Source organism: Protopterus annectens, chromosome 5.part0 (genome assembly GCF_019279795.1).
Source record: "Protopterus annectens isolate FY-2018-M chromosome 5.part0, PAN1.0, whole genome shotgun sequence".
Taxonomy (NCBI): Eukaryota; Metazoa; Chordata; order Ceratodontiformes; family Protopteridae; genus Protopterus; species Protopterus annectens.
In genome coordinates, this window is record NC_056735.1 from 1,079,659,235 (window position 1) to 1,079,681,983 (window position 22,749).

The 22,749-nt window shown below is 42.3% G+C and overlaps 1 protein-coding gene across 1 annotated transcript in view; it reads right to left on the minus strand.

The window, feature by feature from the left end:
• MFSD9 (major facilitator superfamily domain containing 9) overlaps nt 1–22,749 on the minus strand; it is a 500,650-nt gene that overhangs the window by 303,900 nt on the left and 174,001 nt on the right. The window contains exon 3 of the mRNA XM_044070949.1: nt 18,197–18,240. Within this exon, the coding sequence (XP_043926884.1) occupies nt 18,197–18,240 (44 nt within the window). The remainder of the gene's footprint in view (nt 1–18,196; nt 18,241–22,749) is intronic.

Here is a 22,749-nt window from a genome sequence, read left to right on the forward strand (position 1 = left end):
TTATTTAGTCTAAATGATTTGTATAAGAGAAGACCTCTAAGAAAATAACTTTAAAACTGGACAGGTCTTATTTCAGTTTCCTATCTTTTAGCACAGGTTTAAGTGAAATTGAGTCATTTAGTCCCATGCCACGGTGCGCTCCAAGCCTAAATATCCATTCAAGCTCTGCACATTCCGTGTCATTGGTTATGTTACCCATTCTCATATTCACGTATTGTATGTGCAGAATTTGAAACATAAACATATGTGATTCACCATTGTTCTTAATATGTTTATATAAAGCATTGTACTCCTCCTTCCTGGCTATACTATAATAATGATCCCGAATCCTCTCTCGAAGTGTTCGGTTAGTTTTCCCAACGTAAAAGCAATAACACACCTTACAATAAGCAACATATACTAAATTTTTGCTATTACATGTGCCATTCACTTTCAATTGCCATAATCGTCTGGATTCAGGATGTCTAAAGAAACGTGATTCATCAATGAAAACACATTGCTTGCATCCATTGCATTTCCTTGTGCCCAAAAAATAGGGTACTACGTGAGTTTCTACAGCATTAGTAGTGCCTCTACGGTAACATAGTTGTTGTTTCAATGTTTTATTATTTTTATATATAAACCTTGGTTTGTTACCTAATAATTCTTTAGTCTTATCATCTACTTTCATAATAAGAACATGCAGCTATTTGATTTTAGTGATATTTTAAATCAACAGCAGGGGGATTGTCTTTAGGTACAGTATACATTTGATTTTCATGGGTCCCTGAGGATATGAACTATGATATATATACGGTATACATTTGATCGTATATCTAGTTGGATTTTTACAATGCCTCTCACATTTTTATGTGCAAGACATCTGATTCTATTCATTATGTGAAGACAGGGATAAGGTAGCCAACCCGTTTGTTTGGTTGTTGGTAGCGAGAGCTTGGGAGCAGTGCCATTTCGGCATATATTAGTAACAGTTTAGATCTATGCCAGTACGGATTGGCGCCCCTAGGGGATTGTAGCGGAAGTAACTGAAGCAGATAGAAAGTCTGCGGATGTTTTGGAGGCGCCATGGTCGCCACAGTAATATTTTATTATTTTCTCATTTTATGTGGATATAAATGGCCAAGTTCTGCATTGTGGCTTGAGAACAGTGTCCGGGATTGGAGTTACAACGTACACGAAACGAACAGCTAAATGCTAATAAAGGGAGAATGAGCCCGATGAATAGTCACTTTAGATAGAATTATGAGGAGTTAGACGCTGCACATAACACTTAAAGACCATAAACAGTTCTAGTGTTATTAAGCTGGTCGTCATGTTTTTAAAAATTGAATGTTATTGTGTGTTGATTTTGAAATGTTGATATTTGTGCTGCAATGGCGCTTTAAACATGGAATTGGAAGGGGTGAGGCTTTTTTAAGTGTGATGGTTTAATCAAGCAGATGATATAAAAGTAAATGCAGGAACAGTTATATTTAAACGTCTGATGAAGCGGGAGGACCCGTGAAAGCGCTTACGTTGTCTTTTTGTGTTGCTACTGTTGTTGTTATTAAAGCAGAGTATCGTTAAATCGCCTTTTGGATTTATTGGAAGTTGATCTTTGCCAGAAGAAGAAGTTTGTTTTTATGCTGCACTTTGCTGTTGGGTTTATCATCTATTTTTTGATCTGGGTTGTTTGTGTGTTGAGAGATATATATATATATATATATATATATATATATATATATATATATATATATATATATATATATATATATATATATATATATATATATATATATATATATATATATATATATATATATATATATATATATATATATATATATATATATATATATATATATATATATATATATATATATATATATATATATATATATATATATATATATATATATATGCATATATATATATATATATATATATATATATATATATATATATATATATATATATATATATATATATATATATGGAGTGAAGAAAGAAAAAATGCCAACAATTGTATTGAAAAATATACCTAAAATGTAAGAAAGACCACAAAAAATCTTACCAACTATGGTAAGAAGAAATACACCACTAGAAAAATTAAAGTTATTAGCAACAGAGTAAAAAGTAACCAGAAAAAGGTTTGACTTGCCTCACAAAAAAAAAAAAAAAAAACATTAACTAGCTGGAGAGCTCAAACCAACCACATCCAAAATGCAAAAGCAGCAAATGAGATCTGAGGGGTGTTGGGGATAGTGCATTATGGGTGAGGGAGGAGCTTGAGAGTTTGCTATAGGCCACAAGTTAAAATAACGGCTGAGTCAGATCCAAGGATAGGATCCAAACTCAACTGTTGAGGAATGAATGAAAATTGACATCAGATCAAATTGTTACCTGAGGCAGCTGCCATGTAGTTTCTTTCTTCAGATGGATCTTTGTTAAAATACTGAAGTCAAGTCTCTGACACTCTTGACTGAAGACCATTTAACTGACATCAACTGTCCTAAAGCAATAAAAGTTTTCAAATTTGCAAGCGTAGTTGATTATATTAGTTTTATTTTCCTGACCCTGTATTTAAGGAGGCTAGGAAAGGAGTTGCAGGAACAAAGAACAAGGCATCAGTGGCACTAGACAGCTTCTGGAAAGTGACTCAATAGATGGCATAAACAAACTAAATTACATCGCAAGGCAAATACAGAAAAATAAAGAAGATAGTCAGACACCCTTCATAAGGGATGCCAGCAACAACCTGATCACCAGTCCATAGAACATCAAAAGCAGATGGAAGGAATATTTCCAGAAGCATCTGAAAGAAGAAAGAAGTACAGTTGTGTACACTTACCATAAATGTAGATGTTCGAGTGTATTCACTGTTGCAGTCATCACATTTGGGTTATCTGCTTGCAGTAGCCCTCAGTAGGCCTGATTATCAAAGTATTGGGTCCTGCGTCAGTTGCTGTCTCATCTTCCATGACGTCAGATAGTCAGGAGTATAAAGCATTCAGCCAACGCCATTACATCAGTTTTTCTTGCCCCAGATGTCAGGTGCCCCCCTAATGGGAAGCAATTAAATATATATATATATATATATATACAAGGTTACACCTCCAAAAAAAAGCAAATACACCAAAAAGCTTTAAGCATAGTAAAAAGGAAAAGAGGTATAGTCAAAAGAAGTCAGGGGGCTGGAGGGACGGTAACCAGGACTGCAACAGTGAATACACTCGAACATCTACATTTATGGTAAGTGTACACAACTGTACTATGTTCTACATGTTTCACTGTTGCAGTCATCACATTTGGGTAGAGTCCCAAAGCTAAGGATGGGAGGAGGAAATTAGATAGTATTAGGACCAGCTATAAGGCCCTGCAAGACTGCAGTGGCAAAGCCAGCTCTGGATTAACAGAAAATTGGAAAATGGTAATGCATGGTAAAAGTATGTACAGAACTCCAGGTAGCAGCTTCTAGGATGTCCTTGGTAGGGACACCTCTGAGAAAGGCTGTAGAGGTAGATGCAGCCCTGGTTGAATGTGGTCTTATTCCCTGTGGGATAGATTTTCCATGGTGCTTATAGCAGAAATGAATGCAATGGCCTAACCATTTAGAAATGGTTTGCTTTGAGATGGCCTTCCCCTCTGCTCCTGCAACAAATGTCACCAGCAGCTGTTCAGATTTCCTGAGAGGTTTAGTCCTGTTCAAGTAAAATCTAAGTTGTCTGTGCATAATATCAAACCTCCAAGAAAACCCCCTTTACCTGCTTGGGATCTCAACTTTGTCTTGGAGAAACTAACACTTCCTCCCTTTGAACCAGCAGCAACAGCGGATCTTCAGTTTCTGTCTTGGAAAACTGCATTCCTTCTGGCAATAACTTCAGCAAGAAGAGTATCTGAGTTACAAGCATTAATGGCAGTACAGCCATTTCTTATCTTCCATCAGGACAGAGTTACGCTAAGAACTAATCCTACTTTTATGCCAAAGGTGGTATCTAGGGTATCCTTGAACCAAGCTATTCACTTGCCTACGTTCTTCCCAAACCCACAGAATAGGGGGGAAAAACTTCTGCACACCCTGGATATACACAGGCAACTACGCTACTACTTGGACAGAACTAAAAGTAGCAGAAAAACTGACCAACTATTTGTAGCACATGCTGCTGGGGTGCAAGGAAAAGCAATTTCCAAACAGACAATTTTAAAATGGATAGGAAATTGCATTCGATTTTGTTACTCCTTTCATGGAAAGTCAGTTCCTGCAAACATCAGGCCTCATTCCACAAGGGCCACGGCCACCACTACAGCCTTCCTACGAGGGGTGGCTACCAAGGACATTTTAGAAGCTGCTACTTGGAGCTCCGTGCATACATTTACCAAACATTACAATCTACCTTTATACTCCAGATCCAGAGCAGGCTTTGCTACTGCAGTCCTGCAGGGGATCTTAACTACACCATCTTTTCTTAGTACCTCCTCCCCAGATTGGCTATGGTATTCTACCCATATGTTATGACTGCAGATGCATCCTTGAAGGACATAGTACAGTTTTGTACCTACCATAAATGTAGATGTCCGATAGGTATGCATCTGCAGTCAGGTTTACCCTCCCTCCTACCCCTCTGTGGTATTCCTAGGGTGTTTACCCTCTTTAGCTAGCTGGGGAATCTATTATGGTGTATTTGTTTGTATATACATGTATATATATATATATATATATATATATATATATATATATATATAATTTTGCAAATGTTTGGAATTCTATTGCATTTATCCAAATTTAGCCTTCCTAGAGGGCACCTGGCATCTGGGGCAAGAAAAACTGAGGAAAATGGTGTCGGCTGATGCTTTTATACCCCAGACGCTCTGACGTCGGGGAAGGTGCGACATCAGCTGAGGCCAGACCCAGACTTTGGAATCCGGCCGACCGAAGGGCTGCCTGAGGCAGGACAACCCATATGTTATGACTGCAGATGCATCCTTGAAGGACATCTGAGGGTGCAGAATCTGGCCCTCCTGCTGGGACAGCAGGGTAGGGGTCTGAGGCAGGTGCCATGGTGCCAGCAATGACACACTGCGCAAGAGGGGGTACCAGTGTTGGCGCGGCCAGTCTCGTGCAATCAGTATCGTCCTTGGTTTGTCCTGTTTGATCTTTAGTAGTACCTTGGAGAGGAGAGGCAGAGGAGGAAAGGCATAAACTGATAGATTTTTCTAGGAGAAGGACAGGGCGTCCACTTTCCAAGCTTGTTTGTGGGGAGTCCTTGTGCAGAATTTGTCCAATTGGCAGCTCCGGGGGGAGGTAAACAGGTCTATCTCTGGGTTCCCCCATTTGTTTATCAACATGTAGAATGTCTTTGGTTCCAGTTTCCACTCGTGTGGGTCCATGAGATTTCTGCTTAGTTCGTCTGCCTGTGTATTTAGCTTTCATGGCAGGAATTGAGCCTGTAGGTGTACTTGGTAGCTCAAGGCTGTGTTCCACAGAGCCATGGCTAGTCTGCAGAGAGGGTATGAGTGGGTTCCCCGCTGCTTGTTTATGTACCACATAACAGTGGTGTTGTCTGTCTTTACCATTAATTGTCCTGGAAAAATGTGGTCCTTGAAGGCTGTCAGAGCATTCTGTACAGCTAACATTTCTTTCTGATTGATATGCAGGTGCATATGACTTGGGTTCCATTTGCCCTGAATGCACTTCTCTGCCAAGTGAGCCCCCCATGCACAGTCTGATGCATCTGCTGTTAGAGTTTGGGCAGCAGGGGGTAGAGTGAATAGCAGTCCCTTGTTTTGGTGGCAGGCCTCTGCCCACCAAAGGAACTCTAACTGTAGGCAAGGTATGATAGGAATCATAGCTTCTAGATCCTGAGAATGTTGACAACATAGGCTTTTTAGATACCATTGTAGATTCCTCATATGCAGTCTTGCATATGGAAATAGGAGAATGCATGAAGCCATGAACCCTAAGGCTTGCAGTATTTGTCTTGCAGACAGCAGGGTCTTTGTGGCCATTAGTTTGAAGTAAGTTGTCAAATGAACTTGTTTCTCTGGCATGAGGAAAGCCATCTGGGAAGTTGTGTTCAAGCTTGCACCCAGGAATACAATTTGTTGGCAGGGTACAAGATGTGATTTCTTTTCATTTATGGTGTACCCCAGAGAAGTTAGCACCTTCTGTACAAACACCATATGATTCAAAAGTATGTCCTGGCTTTCTGCCTGAATTAGACAATCATCCAGGTATGGGTATAACTGAATATTTCTTTGCCTGCAAAATGCAATGACTGGAGCTAGGCACTTTGTGAATACCCTGGGTGCAGTAGATAAGCCAAAGGGCAGTGCAGAGAACTGATAGTGCATGTAACCTGCTTTGACGCATAGGTATCTTCTGCAAGATTCCCTGATTGGGATGTGCAGGTAGGCTTCCTTTAAATCCAGTGTTGCCAACCAGGCATCCTTGCCTAGCATAGAAAGCAACTGGTGAAGAGTTAGCATTTGAATTTTGGGATCACCAAAAAAGTGTTTAGCACAGAGAGATGATAGGATGCCAAGAGTTGTCTTTTCTGGGCACCAGGAAAAGTCTTGAGTAGAAACCTTGCCCCTTTCTTCTACTGGGACAGTTTGAATAGTCCTTATACTTAAGAGAGAGAGAACTTGCTTTTGAGCTTCTGCCCATTGATTTGGGGGTAGCTCTGGCCAACCGTTTGGGGTTGGTAAAGTGTGAAAGTGGAATCTGTATCCTTGGGAAACTATATTTAAAACTCATTTTTCCTGGGTAATGAGTTCCCAGTTTTTTGCCTGCACAGCAATCTTCCCCCCTAAAGGAGCAGTCAGTTGAGAAGGGCTTGGAAGTTTTAAAGTTAAGTCATTGAAACGATTTACCATAGGGGGAGTCTTACTATTCCCTGCTTTGGAAGAGGGAGCCCCCCCCCACTGCTTAGTCCTGTGCGTACCTTAGGACTGAAGCCTGGGTGTTCTGCTAGTTCTGGGTTTGGACTGAGAAGGCCTGAAGAGGCAGGAAAGGACCAATTCTTAGAGGGACAATGCCTACTAAATCTTGGAGGCTGTACTTGCAGGAAATCTTTAACAGTTTGCATAGACTTAGCTTTTTCCTCCATCTTTTTAAGTACTTCTTCTGCTTTCTTACCAAACAGGTGGTCCTGGGTTAAGGGAACATCCAGCAATTTAGCTTTAACATGATCTAGCAAAGATTGCTCCTTAAGCCAAGCATGCCTTCTAAGTACAGACTCAGTGACAGCAGCCCTGTAAGATGCCTGTAGTGAATCAAAACCACATTGCAAAGTATGTTTTCCAACTTGTTCAGCAGAATGCATTAAATCCTGCAAATCCTTATTTTCAGCACAGTCAGGAATCACCATCATTTTCTGTTTAAGCAATCCAATAATATGCTGCTGATACTTTACTAACATATGAAACTGGCAGTTCAAGACCCTAATGGCCAAGGTTGCAGAAGTGTATACCTTCTTACCCCATCTATCCAGCACCCTGGAATCTCTGTCAGAGGGGGTAGGATTTTTGGCAGCAGTAGCCTTAATGCCCATGGGTCCCTGTGAAATGGCCTCAGGATCTGCAGTAGGATTTTTAAAGAGGAACTTGTGAGAGTCAGGAACCCTGTAATATCTATCTGGTTTTCTGGGAGCAGGAGGTAAGGAGTCAGGGGCCAAGCTAGATTCCGAAAAGGCATCATCAACAATGTCCAGTACAGGGGGGATAGCTAAAGGTCTGTGTTGGGGCAGGAGTAAGAAATCCCTAAGCCTCTTTTTAGAATCAGAGTAATCCTGGCTTTCCCAGCGAATATGCTCCCTAAGTGTATGCAAGGTTTCACCAAAAGAGAAATCCTCTGGAGGGGAAGCACAGGGAATAGAGTCCTCTGCATCAGAATCCTCATAAGTAGATAAGGGTAAATCCTGGTCATCAGAGGAAACAGAAATTTCAGAATCCTGATTAGAAGAATCATAAGCAAAATCAGACCTAGGTCTCTTAGAGAGGGAAGGTTGGCTTCCCCTGATTAAAGTAATAAGGTCTTCAGCCATTCTTATCATTTATTTTTTAGGCATAGAGGCCTGACCATGCGGTCTGGGCGTCACTTTTCTAGGCATGGATCAAGTTTTAGGCCTTGAAGAAGATGCCATCAGTTTAATATGCAAGTTAGTAGACACGAATACACTCTCAGAAGCCGGTGCCTGCACAGCGGCTCCGGACCCATCCAAGGTAGAGACATCCGCAGGTTCCACAGTTGAAGCATCTTGCGGCATACCGAACTCTGAATGGGTCTCAGTAGAGGCATGAGAATCTGAAGTAAGGGTATCAGGACTGCGAAAGCGCCTCACTGAGTACTGGCGAACTGATGACTAGCTTAGGAGAAGCGTCGTCGGCAGCTTTTGACCTAGGCAGCCTGTCTCTGTCTTTATCTTTGCATTTTTTCAGAATGTCGGTAGTCGGGTGGCTTACCAAAGCCATATCTGGATAACTGAACCGAGTACCAAAATATTTAGAAGCGTAAAAATGCCGACGACGAATACTTCGTTGTTTAAATGAGGCACAAAACCAACAACGAGGTACGTCGTGGTCAGGGCTTAGGCAAGGAATACAGTACGAATGAAAATCTTTATGAGGTTATTTGCTTTCCACAAGAAATACAATTATTGACTTTTACTGACATCGGTTTAGAGCAAGATACTTAGCTTTAGTTGAAGACTTCGGTTCTGAAACTCGAAAATGAAAATTTCAGGAGTCGGTCGACCGGCACTTGCAAACTGCTTTTGCTTCGGTCATTACACAGCAAGAAAGACTGATGTAATGGCGTCGGCGGCATGCTTTATACCCCTGACTATCTGAAGTCATGGAAGATGAAACAGCAACCGACGCAGGACCCAAGACTTTGATAATCAGGCCAACTGAGGGCTACTGCAAGCAGATAACCCAAATGTGATGAATGCAACAGTGAAACACGAAGAATATCTACAGAAGCTGCATTGCCCCAGACACAGCCTAGGGTGAGAGAAGAGAAGGACTCCATGACAGAAGTAAGAACAGCACTAAGGATAATGAAGTCAGGGAAAGCAGCAGGCTCAAATGAAGTCACACACATATGAAAAAGATGTTTGGTGAGATAGGGGAGAAATGTCTCTTGAGGGTACTCATAGCAGTATGGAGAAAAAGGGATATCCCAGATGACTGGAAAATAAGCATACTAGTGCCAGTGTTCAAGAACGGGGGGGGGGGGGGGGCATTCACAACTGTGGGCAGTAAGACTTGTCAAAATCCTGTCACACAGCATGAAAGTTCTTTAGAGGGTGAATGATAAACAAATATACAGAACAGTGGAAAGTAATAAGGGACATGAACACTTTGGATTCAGATCGGAATGCAGCACAACATACCCGATGTTTGCAGTCAGACTGATACTTGAGAAGAAGCTACAAATGAGAAAAAAAAAGTCCTACCGGGCAGTCGTACACTTGGAGAAAGCATATGACAAGGTAGCAAAAAAGCTGATCTGGACAGTCCTGTGGTGGTTCAAAGTCCCAGAAACAGTGGCAGAATTAGTGCAAGCTATGTACAAGGACCCAATGACTCAAATATAAACAATGCTTGATCTCACAGAAGGGTTCCCAGTGGGAGTGTGTGTGCATCAGGGTTTAGCTAAGAGCCCGCTGCTGTTCACTCTGGTGGTGGACTACATTAGCAAACACAGATCAATAAAGTTGCTGTATGCAGCTGATGTGGCATTACAAGCAGATTCTGAGCAAGAACTTCAGCAAAGGATAGGGGAATGGAATGCAAAACTGAAGGCACATGGGATGAAACTGAGTACAGATAAGACAGTTGTAATGGCAGCAAATGGGGAAATCAGAAGAAGCAGCTGAGAATTGAGGTATAAGGGAAAATAGTGGAACAGGTTAATAGCATCAAGTATCTGGGAGGGGTGATTAAGGAGAAGGGAAATTTGAATGAGGAGGACACAGCTAGAATCAGAGGGGCTGCAGCCAACTGGCACAGTGTCAGGTGTAGCGTATGACAGAAGAATGCCAAAGAAGCTGAAAAGTAAGGTGTACAAAACTGTGGTGTGACGAGTACTACTGTATGGTACAGAAACCTGGGCAGTTAAGGCAGAGCAGACGAGGAAGCTAGAGGTAATGAAGATGAAGTCTTAAAATGCCCACTGTGGGACAGTTGTAGAAACGAGCATATCAGAGCAGAAAGGAAAGTAGCTCCAGATGCAAACTGAACAGATTATGGTGGTCCGGGCTTACCTTCACTCTTTCCATTTTGTGATGTGAGTGCTTTTTCTCCAAGATTCCTTACATTTCTTTCTACATGTTGGCTAGTGAATCCCTTATCTGCTGGATAAGTCCTTCCTTATTCAATTATTTACCAGTTTGTTGTATTTTTTAACTTTCTGAAGCAGAGTTACGTTATATTTTCCATAAATAACTATACCTTAACAATTTCATAGCCAAAATAACTAGGAAAATGGCAATCATTGAGGAAAATTGGTCTCCCACAGGAATTCCTGTTGCTTACATCCTTGGTGTGGAAAAGTAACCAAGTACCACTCTAGCTCACTCCAACTGCTCTTGACATCTGATCAGAGTTGCATTCAATGAAGAAGATATGCTATATACAATGAAGGAACAGATTGCAGTAATGATCTTTACAATGAACATATATTGTTGCTAAAAGAATTACAGGGTTTTAAAAATGCTAATCCAAGAGCTATCAGGTATGTTTTTAAAATGAGCAACAATTCTTCTCAACTATCCCTGATTTTGCTTCACATTTGTGCCTTGTTCCTCTTAAAACTTTTGATTTTCTGGTAAATCACTGAGGATTATAGTTACTAATGCCACACATTACAGCGTCATACTTTTTGTTCATCAAATGCATGATTATGATGATGCAATCAAAGATGTTATGCGTTAACATAACATTCCATCTGTGTTGTTCATCTTCTTTCATCACTGATGGGGTTCGGTTCCGAGCCCTCAGAACCGAGTCGGCCTATTACCAAGCTCGCACCACCCAAAAAACCTCTAGAGTTAAGTCTCTATCCAGAATGCCCTTCTCCCTGTTACCTCAGATCGAGTTTGCTAAGAAAAGGAAGTAAAGCCGAGGCCACTTCTACACAAGTACCCTAGGGCACCACTTAGACACAAAGCATCCCCCAGGAGCCTTTAGAGGGGCAAGGAGGGTGGGAAGTGATGAATGAAAGAAGATGAACAACATCCTTTATCTGATGTTAATCTTCTTTCCCTCCATCACTGATGGGACAAAATCCCAAGCTTCCTTGAGGTCCATGGACGGCCCTTATGGAAGAACATTCCTGAGTACCATTGAGCCGAAGGCAGCTCTCCCTCTGGAGACCAGGTCCACTTTGTAATGATTGATAGAGGTATGAGGCTTAGGCCAAGTAGCTGCTGCACAGATGTCATCCATGGATGCCCTGGAATGGAATGCTACAGAAGTTGCCATAGATCTAGAGGAGTGGGCTTTAACTTTTGGCATGGATTCATTATGGAGGGAATAGGTGAAACGTATGCAGTCCCTTAGCCATTTTGATAATTTAACCATGGAAACAGCCTTTCCCATTTTGGGTCCCGAAATGGAAATGAAAAGCTGTTCAGATTTACAGAAAGGCTTGGTCCTGTCTACGTAAAATCTTAATTGTCTACGTACGTCTAAGGAGTGAAGGCAATACTCTCCTCTATTGGCAAAATTTGGAGAAAACACTGGTAGATCAATGGACTGGTTAATAGAGAATTCAGAAACAACTTTGGGAAGAAAGGATGGGTTCGTCCGAAATGACACTCTGTCTTTATGAAAGACCAGATAGGGCCTCTTGATACACAATGCCTGTAGCTTCAAAATTCTTCTGGCAGAGGTAATGGCTACCAGGAACAAAGATTTCCAAGACAAAAACTTTAGGTCACACAGCAGCAGGCTCAAAGGGTTTTTGAGTCAAAGACTGGAGGACTAAAGTGAGGTTCCATGGATCCATGGGCTGTCTGAAAGGCCTGAGATGAGAGATCCCCTTGAGGAAAGCCTTGCAGAGGCGTAAAGAGATAAGAGGGATGCCATCTACACCATTGTGGAAAGTGGAAATTGCCGCTAGATGCACTCGTACTGTAGAGGCAGAGGCTCCATTATCAAAAAACTTAGCCAAATATTGAAGCACTGCAGTAACTGGAGCTGAATACGGGTCTAGCATGTTATCCTTGGACCAGATGGAGAACCTTTGCCATTTATCCTGATATAGTCTTCTGGTGGATGGTTTGTGAGAGGTCAGAATGATGTCTCAAACTGGGGAAGAGAGATTAGCTTGCCTGATGACTAGCGGAAGTGGAGAAACCAAGCTGTCAGCTTGAGACTGGACAAGTTTGGGTGACTCAACCCTTGGGGGTGAGTGATCAGATCTGGTAGAGGGTCCAGAATCCATGGCGGGTATACTAGGTGAGGCCGAAGAAAGGGCAACCAAACTTGTTGAGGGCAGAATGGGGCTATGAGGATCACCTTGCATCTCAACTGAAGAGCTTTCTTTAGAAATTGTGGGACCAGAGGAATGGGAGAATAGACGTAGAGAAGTCCCGTGGGCCAATCCTGGATCAGACCAAGGCAAAGTAGCTCCTGCACTTGGTGTTTGATGGGCTCCAGTGGCTGAAGATTACAGACACCACCTCAGGGTTGAGGGACCACTCGTGGGGCATGAGGATGCATCTGCTCAGTTTGTCAGCAATAATGTTGGAGCTCCCGGTATATGCGTTGCTATCAGAAAGCGGTTGGAAGCTGTCACCCACTGCCAAATTCTCATGGCTTCTCGACATAGGTGGTAGGACTCGGTTCCTCCTTGTTTGCTGATGTACCAGACCACTGACATATTGTCTGAATGAACTGCAATTGTCCCGGAGAGGAGAGCCGAATGGAAGGCCTGCAACGCTAACAGCATGGCTCTCAGTTCCAGAACACTGACATGCAGGTGAGCCTCTGAAGTAGACCATGTGCCTTGGGCAGTCTTTCCCTGGAAATGCCCACCCAATCAGGGAAGCATCCGTGGTCACAATGGCTGTGGGCTGGGAGGGTTGAAATGGTCAGCTCCAAAGATCCATGTCTGGCCTCATCCACCAAAGCAGGTCCTGTTTGCAGGAGTTAGTTATTCGAATCTTGTAATCCAGGGGAAGACAGTTTGGGAACCACTGACACAGAAGGAGCCATTGCAGAATCCGCATATGTAGCTTTGCTAGAAGCACTATAGGAATTGACGCAGTCATAGAAACTAGGGCTTGAAGAACTTCCCTTGCACAGGCTGTTGTTTGAGAAAGAATTACCTGGAGTTGAAGCCTCAATCGATGGAGTCTGTGAAATGTGAGTGATATCAGACAGGACTGAGTATTGAACACTGCTCCAATGAACTCTATTTGTTGCGTATGGATAAGGTTTGATTTCTTCCAATGTATCATTATTCCCAACAATTTTGCCAGAGAGAGTATGTTGTAGCACTGTTATCAGAAGATGCTTGGTGTGGGCAGTAAGGAGCCAGTCGTCTAGATATGGAAACACCCAGAATCCTTTTAGTCTCAAGTGAGCTGTTACCACTGCCATGCATTTCGTGAACACTCTGGGGGCTGTAGAGAAACCGAACAGCTGGGCCCAGAATTGGTAATGACTGGCTCACAGCCAGAAGCGAAGCAGACTCCTGGAGTGTTTGTCCATCTTGATGTGGTAATACCCATCCCGGACATCTATAGAGCATATCCATTCACCTTCTCTTTAAAAGGGAAGGATGGACTGAACCGGGACCATCTGGAATTTGGTGTGGGTGACAGACTTGTTTAAACTGCTGAGATCCACGGTGGGTCTCCAGTCCCCTGTCTTTTTTGGCACCAAAAAGAATCTCGAGTAAAATCCAGATCCATGCTGGTTTGGTGGGACTGGTTGGATGACTCTTTTTTGAGACAGCTTTATAATCTCTGAAGCTGCTTCTTCCCCCTGACTGGCTGGAACGTCGGGAAGGTTTCTTGGAAATTTTGGCTGACAAGAAAGGGGAATGATGTAACCTCTGGTGATAATGTTCTGCACCCAATTATCGGTGGTGACAGATTGCCAGGTAGCTTGGTGCAGAGAGAAATGACCCCCGACTGCTTCCAGAGGTAAGCAATCGGGCCACCCCTCAGGAGCACTGATAAGGCTGTCCACAGAAGGAGTCCCTGCAGCCTTGGTTGTGAGGATCCCCTCTGCCTCTACAGGGGCGTCTTCCAGAACTGTTACCCCCTCTGCTTCTGGGAGTATCATCACCACGTGCGGCACGGAAGGGACCCTGAGATTTCTTATGTCACATTTTCCCACTCCTCTGATTCCTGGAGAAGGTACACTGAGGGTTGGAAAACCATAGGCCTATGGCAGACAGGGTTTTTCCATCTTGCTCGCACCTGGCTAGCGTGTCCTTCACTTTTCAGCCAAAAAGGGACGAAGCTTCGATGGGAGCATTCAGAAAGGAAGACTTGAAGGGATCCATGAGGTCAAAAATGCGCATCCAGGCATGGTGTCTCATAAAAATGCCCGAAGCCACTGCTTCAGCCGCCCCTTCGGTCGCGTGTGAGAGCAACTTCATGGACAAGTTGGATAATGATTCCAGGTTTGCGAGCCGCAAGGCCACTTTGTCCCTGACCTCGTCAGACAACTGTCCTGCGAGCGTCCCAGAGAGTTCAGAGATCAAGTCCCTCTGGAGCCATGTAAAATGTGCCAAATAATTCAGGGATCATATAGCAAAGGTCCCTGATTTAAAAAACCTGCTTCCCTAGTCTGTCCACCACCCGGGACTCCCTGCTGGGCAGGTGGACAGTGGAACTTTCCTCAGCCAAGTCAGTTTTCGTGGCCACCGCCACCACCATAGCATCAACTGGTAACCCTTTGGACAAGTGCAGGTTCTCGGGAGGGGAAAGAATTTTGTCTGGTCTCCAGGGGATTGCCTGAATGGAATCAGGGTTCTTCCATGCTTGCTGCATGACAAGTTGGACGAACTTGTCGGCAGGTGGGGTCACCCAAGAGATAGAAGGTCAGGCATGAAAAGTCTGCAGGAACTTGGGACTCCTCAGATGAAGGGTTTAAGGACTTCCAGTCACCTCTCTGCTTTAACATCTCCAGGATGTCTCCGAAGGAGACATCATCAGGAGGTGACCATGGGGACCCTTCACTAACATCGTAATCTATGTCTTGCTTTAAATACTTCTCAGCTGAGTCCACATGCTTCCTCTTGCATGTCTTCTTTAGAGGGAGCTCCTCAGTGGGGGTCTCTGAGGAGGACTCAGAAGAGTGGGTACCCTGAACAGGGTGTCCTACGGCTTCTCTGCCTGGTGTCCCGGGGGGTGGTCTGTGACAGTTGTAGCTCAGGGGGTGAAGACTGGGGTTCCGACATCAAAAGAGTGCTGCCAGAAGCAAGAGCCCTGTCCATCGTGTGGAAGGCAGACCCGCCCGAAGAGGGATGGGAGCCTGGAACCAAGAAAGACAACCTTGGGACCGGGGTCACACCCCACTCCGACAGACCCCCCCCCCATGGATGGAGCCTCAAAAGCAGGATTGGCATGGCCACAGTCATCAGTGCTGAGGAAGGAATCGAGGAAAGAGTCGGCACTGCACCCCAGGCCGATGCGCCTATCCCCCAATCCCCAGATTGAGGAAGAACCGGTTCAGCGGGGACCCAAGACCAAAAGGACAAACTCAGAGCCAGAGTGAGATGCATTGTAGGCACTAAGGTGATGGAATCCAAGAAGGATGTCGGAGCAGAAGGCTTCAGAACCGAGATGGTAGAAGGATGAGTGTAAGATGAAGTCCGTGGATAAGGCAACCCAAATCCTGCAGGTGGATGCATCTTAGAAAGTGAGGGAATCCCCCTGGCTACCAACTGCTGGTCCACAAAATGCACCACGTCATGTTCCATAAGGATCCTGGTGGATCCAGTGGATACTCCAGATGGACAGTCAGGACGTTCAAGGAATGGGCTATAGGCTTGGCCCAGAAATGAGTCTATGGAGGGGGAGTATTGGGTCTGTGGTGCAAGGTCTGCCAGCACCAAAGTCTCTAGTTTCCTGACCGAAAGCAAAGGGGTCAGATCCAGTGAGGCGGTACAATGCTTGGTGCCAAAGTGACACTTGGAGCCGAAACGGTCGGGTCCAAAATGGAAACTGAAGGCGTAGTTGAAGGTGTGCCCTGAGCCAAAGTAGCTACAGGTGCTGAAGTTGAAATAGGTGTAGTTTTATGATCGGTGCCGGAGGCAGGACCAGTGCCAAAACAGGAGTCGGTATCGAAGGTTTTGAGATGGTCAGAGCCGAAGAGGCAGATTTATGCTCCGACAAGAACTTAGGAACCTTAGATTTCCCAGGCTTGCTCTGATCACCCAATGGTGAAGAAGGAACAGAATGGGATCTCTTTTTGCCCTTAGGAGGGGTTGAGACCTCCATCACAAAAATGGTCTCTAAGAAGGGAGATTTGAGTAACCCCTTCAGAATGAGTTTATTTTTGCGCTCATTAAGAGTCCATTGGCTGAAGCTCTGACAAATATCACATGGAGGCTGCACCGAAAGGTGGGCCACTCCCAAATAGTATACACAGTCATCATGAGAATCACTGTTAGGTAACTTGCCCTTACAAGATGTACAATGCTTAAGGCCTGTACTACCCTTCTTATCAGACATCTCGGTAGAAAAAAACACCACAGCCAACTGTATAATCCAACTATAACGAAGTCAACTCCATTCAAAGAAATCTCAAAAAATCACCAATATAACAATACACTGTATGAAGAGAACACTAGCAATACTAAAGGTTTGGTAAAATATGAAGATACCCAAAAATCTTTTACACAAATATCAAAAAAGATTTCACTTAGCTGAGAGCTCGGCTGAAACGCAGCTTTACAGCTATGCAGCAAATGAGATCTGAGGTAACAGGGAGAAGGGCATTCTGGGTAGAGACTTAGCTTGAGAGTTTTTTTGGCTGGCGAGAGCTTGGCAATAGGCCGACTCAGTTTCAAGGGCTTAGAACCGAACCCCATCAATTATGAATGGAAAGAAGATTAACATCATCAGATCTCATGTTCTGTTAACTTTTTCAGTGAATTGCAAGTAATACTTAAAAACTGACCTTGATTTTGGGTCTTTGTTTTCCATTAGTTTTGGTTTTACCCAAAATTCAAAGAAGTTGACCAGTATGTGAGCAACAGACTGGAAGATGGATATATCTAATGATAACTGAAGTCTAGTTCTCAAGATGACAGGTGATACACATAACAGCTACTCGCCAGTTTCAAGTGCTTTGGTGGTAGAAGGACAAGTAGAAAGACTGGCACTAGAAATACAAAGTGTACTGCCAGATAACGGAGTACATGTTTGTAACAGAAGGTTGCAAGTATGCGTAAAGGTCCGTCTCTCAGAGAGATGCCACCATCTCACAACTGATTACAAGAAGTAATACAGAGTTTTCAAAAATAAAAGTATGCGAATTTACCGAGGGTCATTTCAAATTCCTTTTATTTAGAATAACATTTTTTGAAGACATTCATAGAGCTATTTAGAAACTGCAACAAAAAATGCAACAGTAATGTGCTTTTATTCAAAGATCATTTCATGACATGTAGTTTTTGCCATTCTGTAGCTTTTGGACAACTGTCCCTGCAGTTGTCTACTGCTCATATGAGTAAGTAAGGAGTCAGTTTTATGGCCTTGTACATATTTTGTGAATCAAAGAGAAAAGTTCCCCATATTTCCTCCAGATATACAGTCTCTTTTTAAAACAGGGCATGCAATACATTTTATATACAAATGACACCTGGTATGTCTAGGGTATAAACAGCAAAAGAACACTGCAAGGATACCTACCTATCTTCACAATTTTTTTCCTGAAAAGTACAGAAAATGTGATACATCTAGACTTAAATACCATCACTCTTAATAAGACTAATCAGGGCACTGTCAGAAAACACATTTCATTTTTTTTTTCAATTGCTTACCTACTAAATACATTGTTATTGTACCTGAAAAGCTTTAAATAAAACTTGAGAATCCTTCTTTCTTGGGTTTCCATTGCTAAAAACAATGTGACTAAGTGGAGCAGTCCACTCACAAAATATAAATAGAAACTGCTTCCTTTTCATTGCCATCTATCTAAATGTTTCATTGAGTAGTACACACAAGGCAAAAAGCTTCATACTCACCACTATAGAACTTGAAAACAGTTGCATTATGCCATAAAACGAACCTAAAATTAATAAATGAATATATAAAAAATGAAGTTGATGGAAAATGGTTTAAAATACAAACAAATCTATATTCACTGCTGAATTTTACTGTGGAACACAACAAAAGAAAATGAAAAGCAATTGCTTCATCTTTTATGTGGCTTTTCCAGCAAGATCTTCTAATGCTCAGATCAAAAGACTCCAAAAATCTGACTGCAAGTGCTTTTCCACTGGGCACATAACCTAACTCCCTCCTCACATGCATTACTCCTGCTTTGATGCTCTGTCCTTACCTTCTGCTTTCCTTTCACATTTATCACTAAAATTAATTATATTCTTGATTACTGACAGTAGGCACTACTTAGTTTGACAACCAACGCTTTTCTGGGATACTACAATAAAAATTACTAAACCTCCAGACTGAATTAGCAAGAAGAGGGGGGAAAGTATGCAGGTATGTTGGTGAGGATGGAGCTGCTCATCAGATCTGTTGTTATGATCGGTATATAAACACGGTTATCGGGTATCAAGAGTTCTGTTTTCACCAACAGGGAAGACACAGTCCCAGGATCATCCTTCTGGGTGTTTCCCTTCAAATGAACATACTCATTACCATTGTCACCCCAAAGGAGGAAACGTACAATCCAGCATCTAGTGCTTAGCTAAGGTATTTCACATAAGCCATGCAGATGCTACTCAATCATCAACTTTGGATGTGTTGTGGAACAAAACCTGGGAATTAGCTACCACTCTGGGAGAATGTACTCTAGGGATAAATAACATTTCTTTATTGTTTTTTTTTGTGAAATAATTTAATGCAGTCCGTAAGCCATTTTGTCAATATGACTGAATACTTTGCAACAAAGTTTTCTTCAGCAGAGAAGGCAACAAACATGATGGAAATCTTTACAAAAAAAATTTGCTCTGCCTACAAACAATCTAAGTTGAATGTGAACATCTATACAACACAGCAAATATTCACTTCTGCTGCAGCAGTTTGAAAAAATTAGCAACGGAAAACAGACTTGTTGAGATTTGTCTCAATGGCTACTTTAGGCATGAACAATGGACTGAAGTATAAAGGCAGATCTTTGTGGTACACCAAGTAGGGAGGATGAACAGGTTATGAATGAAGTTCTGAAATCCTTCTAGCTGCTGAGGTTACTGTTACAAGGAAAAGCATCTTCCAGGACATACATTGTATCACTGGTTGAGCAACTGTAAAATCAGTTTGTCTAACACAAAACAAAGCTCCCATGAAAATGGACCTTAAGTGGAGGAAAGATCCTTTTGAAAACATTGCACAGACTTCAAGAAAAACAAGAGGTACATCATTACAACCTAAATAAAGCTAAAAGTGAACCTAAACAAAAGAGCTACTTAACACCTGTGAGTCAAATAATCTACAATTGCAGGAAAAGGGGCTGTAAAAAATACAGTCACTGAGAAGTCCAATGGAAAACCTTGCCCATTTAATTCTATACATTTTCTTAGTGTTGGGTTTTGCACAGATGTCACAGGTTGGACCACCCTTACAGAGGTAGAGTGGATTTCTGGCCATTAATGGAAATGGAGTAAACATGGTTTTAAAGGATCAATAGAAATCTGGATGGAGCTTGCAGGAAGGATAGAATAACACAATATTGAAAGGTCAAAGGACGGGCAGTCATACTTACAGAGTCCAAAACAGGACTATGAAAATGATTTTCTCCTAATGCTTGACTTTATGAAAAACCTTGAAAGCTAAGGAAATGGCTCAAATGCATAAAAGAGTCAATATGACAACTTCTGGATGACTGCCTCTCTCTAACTTTCATTCTAATAGGACAAAAAGGAAAATAAAGTGCTGCAGTTGGTGTTGGGCTGAGATGTAGAGTGCAGCAAAGTTTCCACCAGTAACGGAACAACATCTGCTCTACTGCTCTACAGATGGGCTAAACGGACCACTCGTGATCAGGAGACAACAGCTGACTATGTCCACTAGATAGCTGGCCTCCCTAGAAATTTGGTTTGCAATAAGACACTAACTGGCAAAAACAGACAATTTACCCTACCTTCATCAGCTCTCAACAAAGGGAGTAAGAAAAAGTCCCCCTTCCCGCTTGTTTACATACCATACCATCTGCTATGTTACCCATGTGGTTGGCAGAAGCATTCTGAGTTAGAAAGTACTGAAAAGCTTTAAGGGTAAGACCTGCCATCCTACTGTGACTGTAAACTTTGGGCCATATTGCCCTGAAAATACACAGAAAGAGAAGGAAGCATGGTAGACATGCTGAAATGGCTGACAAATGAACCTTGATAAAGAAGGAAGAAAGACCATAGGATATTAACTCACACAAATATTGTAAAACCAGAGAACAACTAGTCCTGAATGGGTGCTGTTTATGTCATTGGCTCCAAATAGAAAATCTTTTCCATTACCTGCTACTTCTTCATACTGTCTGACCATTCTGCTCTACCCTACTACTGTCTAACAGATTTTCCATCTAACCTTTCTTTTAGCTATTCTGATACTCTACTAGCGGAGACACCAATTATTCCACTAAAACCTTCCCTTTGCTATACTGATACTCTACTAAGACAACAGTTATTACTGTCCTAAAAACTGTACTCTAATCTGTCCTCTTAATCTAATTTTTCCCCATGAAATATGTTATTGACACTGTAACTTCTGTGTTAAAATTTGTTTGTAGACAAGTAACAACTGCATGTATACATGTACTCGGCTTTGATTTTACGTACATACCCAAGTGTTAGACTTGAATTATTTGTAGTTATGTAAGATATGTTTTTGTACTGTTTCTTTTTGTATTGTACCTGTGCATATTTTGTCATATGGTTGTGGAGCTTTTCTCCCTGAGCCTCACTGAAAATGGACTTTGTGCCCAGTCAGACTTTCCTGGTAAACAAATAGGGATCCTTGAAGTAGCTTTCAGGGGGTGGGGTATAAGCCTTCCAGCAGGGAGGAAAATATGCCACTAGCAATACCCCTTTGGAAGCAGTGCTGCGGTGGTACCACAGTGTAACAGAGCTTTTGAAATGTGGTGTACCCAAGAGTGTGCTTATTAGACGCAGATTACTGTTTCCAAACAGCAAACTCAGAACCAAACTCAAACTACTCAGCGAGTAAACAAATAGCAAATTTTATTTTGATTTATTTATTTTATTAATTTGACAATATATGATTCTGTAGCATAAGGCTTTCTTGCCTCCATTAGTACCTGCTGCACATCCTCAGTAAGCAGGTGACTTAAAGGAATTATCATCTAGGCATGTCAAGTGAAGTTGACTGGAGTTGGGGTGTATCAAATAGCTCTGTTCTTATGTGAATAGATCAAGTCTGTGAGAAAGCTCTTGGTAATTGCCCCAGTCATTCCCAAAAGAAAGGAGAACCATGGTTGTTTGTGCCAAAAGGGAGTCATCACAGTGATCTTTGGGGATTCCATCTGAAACTTGAGAATTACACTGGATAATAGTGGAAAGGGTAGAAAAGCGTACAGGAATATTCCTGTTCAAGGAAAAGAAAATGCATATGTTTTCCAGCCTTCTTGCATGAAGTCCTGCTGCAGAAGCTTGCCAGGTGATTGTTCAGAGAGGAGGAAAAGGGGTCTTCTTGAACAACTCCCCACAGACAGATCGACTCTTGGAAGACAACCCCTCCCACCAATCTAGTTTCCATTCATGAGGGTCTGTCCTTGTCCTGCTCAACTTGTCTGCCTCACAATTTTTTTCTCCGAAGGAATGTAGGATGCTTGTAAAATGAGACTGTGCTGTGCTATATCCCAGCCTAACAGGACTAGTCTGCAGATGGGTGCTACCAGGTTCTCCCTTGCTTGTTCATGTACCATGACTATGGTATTATGTGCAACAACTTGAAGAAGTACACCAGACCAAAGATAATTCAGGGAGTTGAGTGCCTTGATCAGGGCAGCCATCACATTTATATTTATCTGCTTCCATCTGTCCTTAGTGTCCCACATACCTTGCACCTTTATCCCTTCTGAAACTACTCTCCAAGCAATGTCCAATGTAGTCTGTTGTGGAACACGGAGGAAGAAGTGTGAGGACTAGATTTAGTAATATCTGTTGTCTCCACCAAGTGATTTCTCTTTTGACAAACTCCAGTACTGGGATTGGAAAAGACAGTGGGTGTTGATGCTAGAACCAAAGAGACTTCAGATACCACTGTATCTTTCTTACACTTTTGAATGTTCTCTTGGAATCACAGCTTGTGTAGGAAATATCTCACTCAAGACAGTGATTCATGATGAAAAAGACTCTGCAAAGATAAGCAAGTCATCAAAATATGGAAAAATGTGGATGCCCTGTAGCCTGCAATGAGCTATTACTGGAACTAGACACTTTGTGAACACTGTTGGTGAAGTGGATCATCCAAAGTGTAAGGCAAAAAACTGATAATGTGATCCAGATACATAAAACTCTAAGAAACATTTGAAGTATGGATGAAGAGGGATGTGATACGCACCTTTAAGTCTAGTGTTACCAGGAAACTGGAAAGAGGAAGA